This window comes from Zootoca vivipara, chromosome 15 (assembly GCF_965207765.1).
Source record: "Zootoca vivipara chromosome 15, rZooViv2.hap1.1, whole genome shotgun sequence".
Lineage (NCBI taxonomy): Eukaryota > Metazoa > Chordata > Lepidosauria > Squamata > Lacertidae > Zootoca > Zootoca vivipara.
The window spans coordinates 9,752,904-9,769,950 of NC_142598.1; the positions used below are offsets into that span (position 1 = coordinate 9,752,904).

The following is a 17,047-nucleotide window of genomic DNA, read 5'->3' on the forward strand; positions in this document are numbered from 1 at the left end:
CCGGCCTTCTCCAATCGGCGGCCTCCGTGCCGCCCTCGCTCCCGCCCAGATCCGCCCCGAAGACGCCGCGAAGGGGCGTGGGAAGCGCGCAGACCAAAGCGAGCGGGGGCGCGAGGTCGTTGCACCCGGCCCGGGCGCATGGTGCCACGAACCCGGAGAGAAACCCGCTCCGAGGCCAGCCTAGTCAATCAGCTGAGGCTGGTGGTGTTTTATTTTACTTTACCCGCAAATAAGCCTCTCCACGCAGCTTGTTACTAGTAAATCCACAACATACCAATTATTATTATTTTTATATTTTATTTATACTTTTCAGGTTTATACATTTCACTAATTTTACAATCATTTGAACATTTCAAAACTTGACTTCCTTCCCCCCTCTTTCTGCGGTTCCTTAAATTTATTTTTAATATCTTCTGCATATTCAAGTTAATTTGCTCACTTACTCATCTATGTACTTTAACTATACTCTTTTCAAACTGCCAGTAATCCTGCCAATGTTATCTGCTTACAATTTATCTGTATTCAATAAACCATTTCCATTCTTTTATATCAAAAGGTGTGTTATCTTGATTTCTTATTCTTCTAGTAAGTTTTGCCATTTCTGCATATTCCATTAGTTTTATATCCATTCTTCCTTTACTGGGACTTCTGCTTCTTTCTGTTTTGGGGCAAGTAACATTCTTGCCTCTGTACATGAATAAGTTTATATACAGTTTTGGTAGTTCTGTCCCTATAATTCCCAAAAAGAAGGTTTTGGGTTTGTTTTTCAAATGATAAAATGATATATACAGTAATGAATTGAAATGATAGATAATGAATGGGAAAGGATGTTTAAAATAGCATAAGTAGCAATTTTAAGGAACGGGCTTGTAATGCATTGTGTTGCCCTCTGCTCATACCTAGACTCCCCATCCCTCAGGGATTTATCTGTCTATTTATTTACATACTGTACTAAATTACCTTTCCACCAAGAAACTCAAGGTGGCAGACATAGTCCTTCTCCTGCTCCTCCCCATTTTATCCTCAAGGCAACCCTGTGAAGTAGTTCGGGCTGAGAAGTGAGTGACAGGCCCAAAGTCACCCAGGAAGCTTCCCTGGGGCTGAGCGGATTTGAACCCGGGTCTCTCTCCCAGGTCCTAGTCCAACACTACACTGGCTCACCACACTGGCTGTCGTGGGGGATTTTATTATATACAGGATGCAGATTTATCAATTGTCAGAACATGCTGACAAAGTGGGCCCCTACTCCATGCAAGTTTGTGTCATTAAAACGTGCTTATATTTCAAGGTGAAAGCTTAAGGAGTACATGAACAAGCCCCCCTCCCCTGTGCCAAATGCGCCCTCAGGCTCTCCCAAGCACCCCTGCCACCTCAGCCCACGGGGCATTGGGTGCCTGAACACCCACAAAATTCCCCATGAAGGGGCTGGGCATCCACAAATTTCGGTGTCCTGGGCACCCACAGTCGCAGTGCCTAGCTGGCACTCTTGCCATGGGGAAACGAAGGCACCGATCACCGGCCATATAAGCGGCTCAGCTATCGCTGCTCACTTCCTCTAAGGGCACCTCCCTGCATGCACACGAAAGCTCATACCAAGAACAAACTTAGTTGGTCTCTAAGGTGCTACTGGACATTTTTAAATCTCTCTCTCTCTCTCTCTCTCTCTCTCTCTCTCTATATATATATATATATATAAATGTAGAGGGTGCATGTTTGTTCCAACGAACCTTTCTCCACAACCGCTTACCGTCCTCAAATTTGCCCACAACATCGGGAGCGCATGTGAGAGTGTCTCTATCCACTTACATTGTCCATACACACGTAGAAACCTGGATTTGTATACAAAAAAGTGCCCCCTCTAGTGGACATCCAACAAACAACATCCAACATACTGCCAAAATGCCGCCTACTCCCCATCCACCCCACCAATCAAAATCCAACATACTGCCAAAATCCCGCCCACTGGCAAAATAACTGCTACTCTCCATCCACCCCACCATGCCAGGACACAGCCCACCCCAGAGAACAGATCTCTGCCAGGGACCAGGCCACCCCAACAGTAGCCTGCTCCTCAAGGACCCCCTCCCGCCACGGAGGTACCTACCCCAGAGATTCCCCCACTCCCCAAAGATCCCCCCCATAGGTCTCGGCCTTCACCATCCTACCCGATCCACAATCCTTGCCCTCCGCAGAGATCTCCCCACCGACACAAAACAGCCCAGTGGGGCCTACAGAGGAGTCTGAAGGGGGACTCTGAGGGACCATTTAACAAACTGACCCACAGTGGGGCCTACAGGGGAGTCTGAAGGGGGACTCTGAGGACCCATTTCACAGACTAAACCACAGGGGGGCCTACAGGGGGGTTTGAAGAGGAACTCTGAGGGTCCATTTCACAGACTAAGCCACAGCAACGCATGGCAGGGCCAGCTAGTTTTTTTATATATTTATTTGTATTGCCCTTTATTCCTGGTGTAGATCTTCAGTCACCCCTTCTTCCCTGTTGGTGGTGGTAGGGCCAATGTTCGTTCACCTCAGGTGCCAAAATGTATTAGGCCAGCCCTGCCTCAATGGCCAAAATAACTTAACAAATGAGAGAAAGGAATGGTCCTTTTTTTAAAAAAAAAGAGAGAGACCCTTTTCCGGAGAAGTGTTTTATATCATACAAAGTTGGGTTTTGGGGTGTCAGCTTGTAACCCAGTTTGAGTATCCATTTCTCAGCTGGGGGGTATAAAACTTATATACGCTCAACAATGTTGCAAAAGAGACTAGCTGGCTTGGAGAACTTGAACATACCCTAGGAAGGAAGGAACACACCTGAAGGAATCGGTGACAAAATTTGCAATGGGAAACGCCCGCAAAGCGAGATTTTGATGTGCCTGGAATCAGAACTTTTCAGAGACTTTGCACTTCAACACTAACATTCGCAAGATTGCGCGCGAAAACGTTTTCTTTTGTTTTTGAGAAAGGTAATCAAAGGTAATCAAAGATCGTTGCAATACTTAAGCTGTGATTGCAATTTAAAGTAAGTGGGGAGCTTTCCAGTTTCGTGCTTGTCGTCTCCCCCCCCCCCCTTACAGGATACCTGCTTTTAGAAATTGAAGTTAGCCATTTGGGGGGGGGTGAAGTTCGTGTGCGTGCAAATAGTTAGCCTGGACTAGGGCGCAAAATAGCGTGGGACCGACCAGCACTGGGGACGTCTTCCCCCCCCCCATCTCTAACCCGGCATCGATCTGCTGGTTTCCTGCCTTGCATGCACCTTGCGGGAAAGGCGTAGATGTATCTGCCGTAGCTGAATGGGATCCCTTCGGGTACGGCGCGCGGGGCAGCACCGCCGATCGCGCAGGTCCTAAGGAACCCCATATTTCGCCGCGCTCGCTCCCTCGCTCGCCTCTGATGCGCCGCGAACCAGCCGCTTCGTTCTGGGAGGAGCTTGAAGGCGAGGCCCCGCCCTCTCCTGCTGATTGGGCAGCTTGCGAAGCTTACGTCACGCGGAGAGGTTTCAAGATGGCGCTGCCCCGGTAAGGGAGGTCAGTTGTGGGTGAGGGGCTTCTGGGTAGGTGGATGGCTCCGGGGAAGGAGAAAGCTGGAAGCTCCGAATAGTTGACACCCGCGGCGGTTACCCCCATAGATTATGTCCTACCTTGTCATTGCAGGGTTGTTGTTGTTTTGTTTTAAAGTAATGTGTGAATGTCAAACACGTGGTTGTGATCACGTGTGTTGCAGCGGCTTCGAACCCAACTCGTATGTGGCAGCCCTCCCGCAGAAACTGACCTCAAGTCTCAATACCCCGGTTTTTAAAATGAGAATAGTGGTCGATTGCCTTGCACAAGTGAAGACCAGCCTTTCTCAACCTTGGGGTCGTCCTCCACTCCTCCAAGTGGTTTTGGGCTACCAACTCGCATCACCCCCAGAGAGCAGGATAGTCAGGGATGGTGGGAGCTGTCATCCGAGGACAGGTGGGGAACCCAAAGTTGTGGGAGGCTGTGTTTATACTGACCTGTAAATGGAAGGGTAATGATAATAGTAGGAGCTATTTAACTGTCTTTGAATATGCCTGTCCGCTTGGTTGCGTCCTCATATTATCAAACTTGGTCTGTGAACGCCCTGTGGCTCCTCTCGGGAGGGGAGGGGAGGGGAGGGGAGGTAGCAAGGTAAATAAATAAATTTGCCCCAGTTAGCTTTGAATGCGTATAGTATACAAATGAATTCCAGCTGTCTTCTAGTTAGGTGCCTAACATATCAAGCTAACTACACGTGGCATGTTTAAAGAGGGATGCATATCAGGTGGGAAAGTCATAACAGAATGTAGTCTAGCTCTGTAACTGGTAAATGAGAGTAAAATAAAGTTAATATCCCAGTAACTTTCTTATCCTACAATCTCTGACACTGAGCAGATTTCTGTCCTTTCCAAACTCTGCATTTCAGGTGTAGCTGATGGATGTGGGCTGTAGCCTTTTGCCGGAAGCAGCATTTTGCTGTATTTTGCTACCCAGTTCGGGAAAGACAGGCTGCCGCCATGAACTGCTTGTGGACGTTACTGCTGGCCCAGAAGCTCTCTGCAGGAAGGGGCACTCTGCTGATGAAGGCTACTTCTAAGAGGGATCTCCGCCAGCTGCTGAGAAGCGACTGTCTCCAGGTAAAAATGTATCTAAGCAGTTCTCTTTTGCCTTATACTTCAGATTCACAGAAATCTGTGCCTGTTCCAAGGTTCTGGGTTAATTTGTTTGGGGTCTGATGCCTGTCATTCTGTGAAGTTTCCTGACTCATAATTCTTTGGACTTATCCACACTTCCCTTTTGTCCACGCTTTCCAGACACAGATCTGCACTTTTAAGCTCAGTTTCTGAGTGCTCTTTTTTTCTGCCCTGGAGGTTTTCCCACTAAAGCTCACTCTTTAAAGCTGAAGCAGTCTTAGCAATAGCGTTATAACATCACAACTAGGAGAGCTTTTACAGCCCTCTACCAAATCTTTTTCAAATAGCTATGATATTCATTATTTGAACTGTCTCATAGGATTTAGCTAACCTTTGGTTTAAACAAAACTAGAGTCTTATTTTGGGGAATTTTACCCCAGACTGCGGTGTAGCTTTCAGTTCTTTTCAGAGTCTACAGTTCCTGTCTAGATTTTGATAAGAAAACCCCAGCCCCTAAATATTTTCCTTCTGAGGAAACAGATAAGAGATTTTCCAGTGAAACGAGTCACTCAGCCGGCACCTCGTCAAGGTTTACTTTATTTAGAGGTTTCTTTGAGAAATTTATGTTTTTTCTATATCAAGGTTTCTTTTGGGAGATTTAAGCTAATTTTGTTTTTTTGAACAATTATTGGTTTAGTTTTAATATCATTCACTTTATCAGTATCTCGTTTCAGGGATTTATCACGGTATAGTTTTGTTTTTGCGCTGAAGCACAGCAAACAGCAATTCAGGTTTACTGTGGATTGCTGTTTGCTCTGGTTCAGTGGTAAAGAGTGGATTTTCACAGGGAAGGCTCCAGAGCAAAGCAAAAAAAAAAAGAGGAGCACTCAGACATGGGAACTTTAAAGCATAGATCGTGCCTGGAAAGCATGGAGGAAAGGTAAGTGTGGCTAAGCTAAGCCCTTTGTTTGTTTCTCTTTCTTAGAACTCCAGGTTGGGTACTGCGAGGAGCATCCAGGTAAGCACAGCACTTGGCACTACCACCCCTCCAAAGGGCGATGGAGACAATGCCAAAGAATTCACCCAACGAGCCTTGGTGACTGTTGAAGATATCTTTGAGAGAACCGCTGTAACTGCAAAAACCAAAGCCACGTTTCAGGAAGCTGTGGACATCTTCTGCAAGCGGGACATTCGCCGCAGGGGTCACGTGGAATTCATCTATGCAGCGCTGAAGAAGATGCCAGAGTATGGGGTAGAGAAGGACATTAATGTCTACAACAAAATCTTGGACGTCTTCCCCAAGGAAGTATTTGTCCCTCGCAATTTCATCCAGAGGATGTTCAACCACTACCCTCGACAACAGGAGTGTGGTGTCCAGTTGCTTGAGCAGATGGAGACCTATGGTAGGCATGCAAGAGGGTCAGTCGTTTCCAAGGGGTGTGTTTGTGCTGTGATCAGCGTTTGAGACTCCTAGGAGTGTTAGCTGAAGAACTCGGCAATAGTTTTGTGCTGCAGGAATCTCAAATATTGTCAACACATTGTGGGAAGGGAGCTATTAGTGAAGGGATACACATTTTAAGTTATATAGACATTCTGTATTTATGATGATTATGCACATCTCAAAGCTACCTTTTACTTGTCCTATAAAAGAAACAATTATCTCCTCATCTAGTTTCTTCTTGTTACTCCTGAGAATTATCTGGTTAGCAAAGCAGTATTATTTTTGGTGGTACTTGGATTTTATTTACCATATTTTTCTGTGTATAAGACTAGCTTTTTTGACCCAAAAAATGAGGTTCAAAATTTAGGCTCGTCTTATACACGGGTAGTGCTGAGGGGGTGTGTGCACGAATGGTTTTTTGGTGCAAGCCCAAGATTGTAAGCGGCGATTGGCCGCTTGATTGTTTGGGGTGGGTGGGGGGGTGCCGAAAATCGCTCACCTGCTAGAACACAGCACACAACCACTTGCGTCGCTAACAATTGCTGCTTACATCTAGGGCTCGCACTTTGTTCCGACAGGTGAGCGATTTTCGGCATCCCCCCCCAAACAATCAAGCGGCCAATGCCAAAAATTGCTCATCCGCCGGAATGAAGCACAAGCCTGAGTTCTTAAGCGGCTATTGGCCACTTGATTGTTGGGGGGTGGGGGAGATGCCAAAAATCACTCACCCGTCAGAACGAAGTGCGGGCCCGAGATTGTAAGCGGCAATTGTAAGCGACGTGAGCGGTTGTGTGCTGCGTTCTGGCTGGAAACGTCAGGGATGGTGAGGACATATAAGTCCCTTAAATGAGGAAAGCATGGACCTTTCCATCAGGCTAGGGTGATCATAAATATTTTTAAAATGCCGCATAGGTTTTCTAAATAATTAGCAGAGCCTGCTGAACTAGTGTCAAAACCCTGCCATCCGAACAAACATAGCTGGAGAACTTAACAGAGAGATTTCCCTTCACTTCAAGGAGTCCCATCTTTATACTTTGGAGGGATTATGGACAACATAGTGGGATGGTATGGAAACCACACATGGCCCAGTGTAATTCTTTATAGTGTTAATGCAGGCATCCCCAAACTGCGGCCCTCCAGATGTTTTGGCCTACAACTTCCATAGATCCCTAGCTAACAGGACCAGTGGTCAGGGATGATGCGAATTGTAGTCCAAAACATCTGGAGGGCTGAAGTTTGGGGATGCCTGTGTTAATGTGTGGAACTGGAACATTATGGGGCGCGAGTGGTGGGGAAGTGGCACTTGTGTCCCATAGTGACCTCTGAAGGACCAAGCAGGATACAGCATGTGCCCTTAAGTTGCAGCTTCACCAATTGAAATGGTCCCCCACTGAATCGCTAAGTACAGCCTCCAGTCCGAGGTCCAGGCACTTGGGAGTCATATTTAGTGAGTGGGGAAAGGAGTTCCTGCCACACTCATCACAGGCTTGTCTTTCCTCTTGCTCTGAAGGTATCATGCCGAACAAGGAGACCAAGTTTCTGCTCTTCCAGATCTTTGGGGACAAGAGCCACCCTGTGAGGAAATACCAAAGGATCATGTACTGGTTTCCTAAATTCAAGCATATCAATCCTCACCCAGTTCCAGATCCTCTGCCAGAGGACCCTGTTGACCTGGCAAGGCTGGGCCTGCAGAGAATTGCAGCTGACTTGGATGGGAAGGTTACCGTATATCAGGTAGGCTGAGGCACTCTTGAGATCCTGGCAGTGCAAGAGATCCTCTGCTCTGGAGCCTGAAATGATGATAGCATTGCTAAGGAAGAACGAAAAGCTGTATCAGCTCATCTCTTTCCAGCACCGGTGCCTTTGGATGAGGTGTCCCTATAATTGTGCGCCAGTGCCTCCTAATTCTGTAACAAGAAAACACAGAATCTTGCGAGTAGGGATCTTGGCGTTTTGTAACAAGTACATCCCCATCTCTTTCTCTGCAGCTGGATTCCTCAAACTCGGGCAGACCTTTGGCATTTGTGGTCTACCAGGCTAACAATGCCAGGTCCAGCCCTTTGGGCACTAAATTTGAAAAATATTCAGGAAGCATTTGCAAAAAAGTATCTTGGCGAAGGAGTCTGTCTTGTTTCTCCCTCCCGGGGGAAAAAAAAATCCTGTGTGTTTGCATCACATTGAAACCAGTGAGACTTGAACACGTTATTTCAAAAGGGTTGGTTAGGCTTTCTCTAGTTTACACCTTTTATTTGAAGCACGTTCCTCTTAATGTTTTGCACAGATTCCCAAAGGAGTTGTGTGAGAATGTTTGTGGTTTCATTTTTTTTTAAAAAAAGTTTCTTGTCAGTCTGCTTACAAAAGGGATAAGGAAAGCCATGAAGCCAGTATTCCTCTTTCCCTGGTTTCTTAGTAAGAAATAAACCTGCTGCATTCAATGAGCGTCAAGAAACTAAAGTCTTAGGCACCGATTATTATTTTTTAAAAAAGTTAAATTTAATTATATAGCTCTGTATTTTATTCTGTGAACTGCCCTGGGATCTCTTGATGAGGGGCAGTATATAAATTAAATTAATGTTTTGTTTTATTTTTAAACACATTAGATGATGTGCGTTTTTAGCTTTGCCTGTTTCATACTGACTTGGAAGCGCCACCATAGTATATGCCTCACCCACTCCGCTGATATTTCCACATCCCCAACCGCAAAACACCTGGCTGTAATCCTGCTGGATAGGCGGCTGAATTCCCTTCCTCCTCTTGACTGCAGAATTGGAAGTTTAAAAAATGTCTGTTAATTTAGAACGCGTAAGCTTGGGGTTTGGCTGTTAAAGACTTGATTTGTTAGAGCAGTGACTGTTTGTATAATTCCTGGTTTGAGGGGGGGGGGGTTCTTGGCTTGGGGAGGAAATGGCCAATTAATAATAAAGCTATCTTGATGTTTTCAGCTGCATCATTCGGAGATTTTGGACTCTGGAAAAACAATTGACCACCCGCATATTGTAGGTACTTAATCCTTTGCATTATTCCTTTATGTTGAGTGCATAATCGCTGTGTTCTGGAGCAGGCAAGCTATAAAGGAGGCAGAAATGGATGCAGTCATAGGGCTATGGTATGCTTCGGTTGAACAGGGCTGTGAAGAGCAGGTATTTCTGGTGTGAATTATGCTATCCTAATCTTTAACTCAGAATGGAACAAAGGGTGGCCTGGCCCAAAGTGTTGCCTGTTGTCTTCATACAGACTCTCACTTGACTCCTTGGGGCTGTGTGGTATCATTTTATGCACTGAGTGACTTCTGTATCTTTTAAAAAAAATAAAATAATATTTTTTATTCATTTTAAAGCAACATACAGAAAATACATCAAAGAAGAGCGAAAACAATAAAAAAGAAAAAGAAAAAAAACGAAAAATATATAACATCTTAATCTTGTTTCGTAACTTTATGGACTTACTCACATCCCTCTCATTGAGTTTGTTATTATAGCTAAATCATGCAATTTTCATTTATCTTAAAACACTTCTCAATATTTCTTAAATCATCTATCAATTCTTATATCTTGAGCATTTATCAATAATAATCATTTAAACATATATCAGTACTTGTTAAAAACACACACCTCTAACAACTAAACCCCTTTACTTATATATTTTTTCCAAAGCCAATTTTTCATACCCCAAAATATCCATATATTCGATTTCAACATCTTCAAATTTAATACATTAAGGTCTATTTCAGCCCCCTCCCTCCCTTGGAGTGACTTCTGTATCTTGATGGGCATGCAATTCCAAAGCTTGGGAGGGGAATAAATCAACTTTAGAATTATCATTATTTATTTCATTTCTATATCACTTTATTATAGTTTTTTAAAAAATCTCAGCAGTTTGCAGCCTACATTAAAACATCAAATAAAACAATCCAGAATAAAACATTACTGAAGAAAGTGAAGTGCACATTCAAAGCAACATAATTTAACAGGAAACTAAAATATTATCTTAAAATTTTCAAATAAAACATTACAAAAGAGGTCAACTACAGAATGCACATTTAATGCTGCAAAGTTAACAAATTTTTTTTATCTTAAACATTTCAAAAGAAAACATCAAAGGAAATCAGATATAAAATGCACATTGAAAACAGCATAATTAGCAAGAGAATAAAGTATTATCATAAGCACAGAACATAGCTGCGGCTGTTGCTGCCATTCCTGCCAATGGAGGTCCATGGTTGATGGTGTCTGTGGAAGCTCAGGCTCAATGACCTGAGAGACAGTCAAGAGGGTCTCTGGCCTCTTCATCAACCTCAGCTTTTGTAGCTGGAGTCAAGGCCACACCCTCCCAGACCAGGTGGGAAAAGGCCAGCAAGGCAGGGAGCAGGCATTCCAAGTCTCACAGCCAAGATGGTCGTCATAGAAGATTATCGTCATTTACATGCATCCCATGTCTCCACTTCTTACTGCTATGACATTGGACAACTTAACACTTGGGGAAATCCTTCTAAGCTTTTTAGCTGTCTCGGCGACCTCTCTTCTCCCACTGAACTAGGAACAAAAACCCAAGTGAATACAAAATTTTGTGTGATGGCAAAAGTTCTGTGTGTGTTTTTAAATTAGTTTTTATTGGGGTTTTTTGTGTAACAAAGCAAACTGATAAACAGGGAACAGTGGCTCTGTTGTCTCCACTTTCAATTCATAGCCTTTTTCACAGTTCGTTTACGTTTGGTGAGAGACATTTTTGCCATAGACATCTTACAGTTCGGGGGGGGGGGAGAGATGGGGATATTGTTCTTTCATTCTATTGCAAAAGTGCATGTTAAGGAGAAAAAAATTAAGTTTACAAAATTTCTTCAAACTACAATACTTGGCCTACCAGAATACTTTAGTAACAGCAAGCATGGTAAAGAGCCACGAATGGAGGGATGGGCCCAGCATTTGGTTATTGGTGGAAATAGTTTTAAGAATCCTGGGTCTAGAAATCCCACCCTTTGACCTGTAGGAGTCCTGCCCAAGTTTTTTGGCTTCTGCTTCCACCTCCCTGCTTTCCATTCTTCATCAGAGAAAAAAAAGCCATGCGGTGACTCTTTGCTATTGTTTAGTAGTTCATAACAGATGTGCCATCTCCAACTCCTCGAAAGATTCCATCAACGGTGTCTCCAAAAAAGTTTACACATCACTTGGGGAGATGGGAGAACTAATATCTGTGTACTGGAAGAAGCAAAGATCACCAGTGTTGAAGCAATGATTCTTCAACATCAACTTTGTTGGACTGGTCATGTTGTGCAGATGCCTGATGATCGTCTTCCAAAGCAACTACTCTATTCCGAACTTAAAAATGGAAAGCGTAACGCTGGTGGTCAACAAAAGAGGTTTAAAGGCTGTCTCAAGGCAAATCTTTAAAAAAATGTAGTATAAACACTGACAACTGGGAAACACTGGCCTGCGAGCGCTCCAACTGGAGAACAGCCTTTACCAAAGGTGTCATGGGCTTTGAAGACACTCGATCTCAGGATGCAAGGGAGAAACGTCCTAAGAGAAAGGCACGCTTGGCAAATCCACACCGTGATCAACTCCCGCCTGGAAACCAGTGTCCCCACTGTGGAAGGACGTGTGGATCCAGAATTGGCCTCCACAGTCACTTACAGACCCATTGCTAAAACCGTGTTTATGGAAGACAATCTTACTCTGCTACGAGTGATCGCCAAAGAGAGAGAGCATTGCAGACCCACCTTTCCCTCCAGTGAAACCATGTCCTTTTCAAGCATTATTTTTGATATGACTGTGATACCTAACCATTGGTTTATAACCTTTTCCTTTATCTATACTTTGCCCCTTTTAGGAATCCAGAGCCCTGACCAGCAATCGCTCCTGGCTCACCACAATACAGACAGGCCTGTTTTTGTTGAAGGCCCCTTCCGCTTGTGGCTGAAGGAGACATGTGTTTATTACTATGTGCTCAGGGCAGAGCTGTTGCCTCGAGAAGAAAGGGTAAATGGCCTGTCCTTTCTCCCAACTCCCCTTTGAAGGCCTGTTGGAGGACTTATAAAATCACTATGCTGAAGTGCTTCAGCAGAAAAGGAACTTGCCTTGGGAAAACTGAGTTGGGATAGTACTATTTCTATGTTGTTTCTTGGGGAGAGATGGTGGTATGTCTGTGGGTTGGGGAGGTTGGTGATTCAGAGCATTTAAAATGGATAATATATTCCTAGTGCTTTAGACTTTCTGCAACTTAGAAAGGATTTAAGAAATGGTTGTAATTCTCACTTGAGGCATCTTTAAAGGAAATTGGGTATTGGGTACTTTTGCTGAATTTAAGGAACCAGACAAGATAGTCAGTGGGACTTTTCAGAAATGGAACACATTAAACAAATACTGTACTAATTCTAGTCCTGTTTAATCAGCCATCTCTACGTTTGTGTTCACTGCATGGTGGAATGTGCATTGAATATGCATTGGAGCAAGTACAGCCAAGAGTGTTAGTGCATATAGCAGCAGGAAGGAACAGAGAGCTGGGCATCCAGAGAAATCTTGGCTGTGCGGAGAAAGGAGGGTTTCCACTTGCGGGAGCAGAAGAGGAACAAGGAGCCTGACTTTGCAAACTTAGTTTAACAAGGGGAAATCTTGTGATCTAGAGAAAGCAAATGGGGAGTTGCTGCTTGCTTAATGCAGGAAGATTCCCTCCCCTCATAATACAGAATACTGAGAGAGCATATTTGAGGAGTTAGACAAGCTTCAGCAAGGACAGTTCAAGCACTGCAAGTCAGTAAGGTTTGGGCTGGGCAAGTTGACCATTGGAAGTGAATGAGAAAGAAACATATCACTCTTAACTGCACTGTGGTAACCTCAGAAGCATCTGCTGTGCATGGATATGGTATACAGAGAGCCAGTGTGGTGTAGTGGTTAAGAGCGGTAGGCTCGTAATCTGGGGAACCGGGTTCGAGTCTCTGCTCCTCCACATGCAGCTGCTGGGTGACCTTGGGCCAGTCACACTTCTTTGAAGTCTCTCAGCCCCACTCATCTCACAGGGTGAGGAAGGAGATTGTTAGCCGCTTTGAGACTCCTTCGGGTAGTGATAAAGCGGGGTATCAAATCCAAACTCCTCCTCTTCTACACAAGTAGGCCTGATCTTGCTCTTCTAGGGAATATGTCGTGTTGGGGTGTGGGTGCTAATTCAAAACGCCAGGGCTAGTGTTATTTGCAGCTAGGTCATTTTGTTGGCTGTGGAAGTAATACAGTCTCTCTCCCCCTGCTTCTTTTCACAAAAGGACGAAGTGATTGACCCAGAAAGGAATTTCTACTACCCTATGTACCTAGATATTGATCTGGAACGGGATCTTTCGGATGATTACGAATTTGACATAGATGAAGGTACTTGCTGTTCCTGTCATTTTTGTGGGTACTGTATTCTTTTTTTATCATTAATGTGGCAGAAGTGCTCCAGGGTAACAGGAGACAATCTGGGCCATTCCATAAGAATTTGCCCTGCTGGATCAGACCAGAAGCTCATCTGTTCACACAATGACTTAATGAGATGCTTACTGCAAGTAGGAAGAGATGCAATACCACTCTTCCTACTTGTGAGTCCTAGCAACTGGCATTCAGTGGCATACTACCTGCAACACCATCACAGCTAGCCGTGCTTTCCATGAATTTGTTCAATGGGCACCTTTAGCTTATGTTGCCGACATCCTCTGAGATTATCTTGGAACATGGTGTTGATTGGGAGGTGGTAGACTTGAAAACAGGAGCTATTGCTAGCCGTGCAAATTCCTCCCTTTTGTATTCTGTTGAAGTTGCTCAACTGCTCATCTATGTTGGCTCTGATGAAAACACGGGGTCAAATTCTGCACAGACTCCCTTGCACGTGGCACTGCAGGAGGCTACACTTCCAGCTACAGTCTTTGATTGGGCAGTGGCTGGATAAAGAGCAGACCTAGGGATGTTTGGAGTCTCACATTTGGTTGCTGAGCAGGGCTTCTCATTCTACAAAATGTATGCAAGATCACTGCTGAGATTCATTGCTTTCACTTCTTTTTTTCTTTTGCTGTTTCAAAATAATGACGCTGTTCTTTGTGCTTTCCCTGTAGTTGAAGAGGGCCCCGTATTTGCCATGTGTATGGCAGGGGCAGGAGACCAGGCCACCTTGGCCAAGTGGATTGTGGGTCTTCAGAAAACAAACCCAGTTTTGCGTCAGACGCCGGTCGTGTTCCGTCTCACCCCTGGGCCCCGGGAGCTACAGTCAGGCACCAACTTGGACGACGATAGTGAAGAGGAGACGGCAGAAGCTCAACGCCTCAACAGAGATCTTTGAGCACATGTTTTAGTTTTCAACAGAGGTCTTTAATTTATTGAGTAGAACTTCATGCTTGTGCTTTAAATCCCAGGATGCTAGTGCAATCATTCCTATAAATGATCAGAGGAATTTTGGGTTCAGTCTTGATTGCTTGGTGTATTGAGAGCACCTGTTCTTCAACAAAGCACCTCTTCTCTCAGCTGCAACACTTAACATTGAACACCTGTGGACAGAGTTGACGCCTTTGCTATAACAGCAGCAGAGAAATGTTGCATCTCCTTTTGGACAACACTTCCCCCAGATAAACTTTAAGATCAAGAATTGATACCTTTAAAAATCACTGCTGTTCTTTCAATTGTCTGAGAGGCTGCAGTGAGCTTCCCTATGTTCCCTTCTGTGGCGTTTTCTTTTTAGAAATCCACTTTCCTTGAGTTCTTCCTGATGATTTCATAGCAGCGTTTTCAGTGGCACAGCCTCCATTCTTTGACTACAATTCTTCACTTCCTATCACTGCAGCCCTGGCAGTTAGATGAACTGAGCTTTTCTTCCTCTCATTGATCTGATGCTGGAGCGCAAGGGGCGCTGGGAGGGATCATTGCGCCACGGCGCCCAATACACTTAAGACAGCCTGAACAGTTGGTCAGTGGTAAGGATAAAAAGTCTGTGGGTTTTTTTTTTCCTGATGTGATGCTGCTTTTGTACCTCCCTCCCAGTACCATTGCCTTTGTGTAATGTATGCTACCATTAAAAAAGAAAGTTGAATGTCATGTGTGTGTAGAATTTAATTTAAAGCTTTAATACAGGCATCACTCCCACTTAACGCAGGGGCTATGTTCTGAGCCCCAACACGCATAAGTGAAATTGTGTAAAGTGGGGAGCGCCCTCTAAAAAGTCTGTAAACACCCATTTTGTCCTGCTGTCTCTCCGTGTCTCTCTTCAGCTAGAGTTGAAGCTCTGGTGGCATTTCTTCACTACCCTGCATGTTGGCTGTTTGACAGGGATGCTGTATTTAAACAGTAAAGGTAAAGGTAAAGGGACCCCTGGCCATTAGGTCCAGTCGTGACCGACTCTGGGGTTGCGTGCTCATCTCGCATTATTGGCCGAGGGAGCCAGCGTACAGCTTCCAGGTCATGTGGCCAGCATGACAAAGCCGCTTCTGGCAAACCAGAGCAGCACATGGAAACGCTGTTTACCTTCCCGCTGTAGCGGTTCCTATTTATCTACTTGCACTTTGACGTGCTTTCGAACTGCTAGGTTGGCAGGAGCTGAGACCGAGCAACGGGAGCTCACCCCGTCGCAGGGATTCGAACCGCTGACCTTCTGATCAGCAAGCCCTGATCAGCTCCCTAGGAAGGTGGGGCACTCTCCTTCATTGGGAGGTTTTTAAAGAGAAGAAGAAGAAGAGTTTGGATTTGATATCCTGCTTTATCACTACCCTAAGGAGTAGTCTCAAAGCAGCTAACAGTCTCCTTTCCCTTTCCCTTCCTCCCCCACAACAAACACTCTGTAAGGGGGTTGGACTAGATGACCCACGGGGTCCCTTCCAACCCTGCAGTTCTATTCTATGAGATCTGTGCAAAAACAAGATGCTAAGGCACGAGCGCTCAGGGGAGAAACAATACCCAGCAAACACAAGTGTATGATGAGGGGTGGTCGAGGACTGCATTTGGGTTACAAAACCCTCCCCCCTTCCCAGCTGCATATTTGTTGGTGTATGTATTTCAAAGAAAAGAAAATAGGCTTTGTGTCATCATGCTTTAGAGCTACTTGTACAAAACAAAGCCTTGGCCTGGAGAAAATGTGGAGGCATCTTGATGTCCCTTGAAACAGCCCAAATTATATTCAGGGCTGCTAATTCACAATTCCTTAATTACACAGACATCAACTGCTGTGGATATGCCACCTGCGGTGATTCAAAGCTAAGATTCAGATTCTTTATAATTTGAATGAATACAGGCTTTATTTACAACCCATTGACCATCAGTAGAAAGTTACAGAACATAAAATACATACTGATTTTGAAAAGGAGGGAGAGACCCAAGTAAGCAATCGGGGCTTGTCTGAAGGAAATTAAAACATTTAGAAATTTTGCAACTTGCTTAGCAATTTAAAACAAAACATGAGTTCTCCAATAAAATGGTCAGCAGAGACTCGGAAGACTGTCCTTGCAAAACATGCCCACAAAAAATGGCCTGGACTGGGGCACTTTGTTGGCTCCTGGTGGTACAGATATATCAATGCTTATTTTGGACGCACACCCACACTTTATTAATACTGGTAACTACTGTTACTGGTAAGGGACCCAGGTGGCGCTGTGGTTAAACCACTGAGCCTAGGGCTTGCTGATCAGAAGGTCGGCGGTTCGAATCCCTGTGACGGGGTGAGCTCCCGTTGCTCGGTCCCAGCTCCTGCCAACCTAGCAGTTCGAAAGCACGTCAAAATGCAAGTAGATAAATAGGAACCGCTACAGCGGGAAGGTAAACGGCGTTTCCATGTGCTGCTCTGGTTTGCCAGAAGCAGCTTTGTCATGCTGGCCACAAGACCTGGAAGCTATACGCCGGCTCCCTCGGCCAATAATGCGAGATGAGCGCGCAACCCCAGAGTCGGTCACGACTGGACCTAATGGTCAGGGGTCCCTTTACCTTTTTACTGTCATTGGGATTGGATAGCATGCTTAAGAGTGACTTGTCCCC

The 17,047-nt window shown here is 44.9% G+C and overlaps 1 protein-coding gene across 4 annotated transcripts; it reads left to right on the top strand.

Annotated features, from left to right (window-relative positions):
* Positions 1-3,459: 3,459 nt before the first annotated feature.
* On the top strand, positions 3,460-15,121 carry ECSIT (ECSIT signaling integrator). 4 transcript variants are annotated; one of them, XM_035097146.3, is made up of 8 exons: positions 3,460-3,518; positions 4,426-4,636; positions 5,619-6,036; positions 7,585-7,808; positions 9,017-9,074; positions 11,901-12,049; positions 13,327-13,429; positions 14,149-15,121. In XM_035097146.3, exons 2-8 carry the CDS (start codon positions 4,439-4,441, stop codon positions 14,370-14,372), a joined length of 1,374 nt encoding a protein of 457 aa, XP_034953037.3. In that variant the 5' UTR covers positions 3,460-3,518; positions 4,426-4,438; the 3' UTR covers positions 14,373-15,121. The 4 variants fall into 4 exon arrangements, with proteins under 4 accessions (XP_034953037.3, XP_088514466.1, XP_034953038.3 ...); XM_088658340.1 differs by having other exon boundaries at positions 3,482-3,553; XM_035097147.3 differs by having other exon boundaries at positions 3,482-3,527.
* The last annotated feature ends 1,926 nt before the right edge of the window (positions 15,122-17,047 follow it).

Excerpts from the sequence above, each read along its gene's own strand:
- ECSIT (XM_035097146.3), top strand. The coding sequence starts at position 4,439 with ATGTGGGCTGTAGCCTTTTGCCGGAAGCAGCATTTTGCTGTATTTTGC. Across the intron at positions 6,037-7,584 it reads TGAGCAGATGGAGACCTATG|GTATCATGCCGAACAAGGAG; the intron begins GTAGGCATGCAA and ends CTTGCTCTGAAG. Across the intron at positions 12,050-13,326 it reads TGTTGCCTCGAGAAGAAAGG|GACGAAGTGATTGACCCAGA; the intron begins GTAAATGGCCTG and ends TTTTCACAAAAG.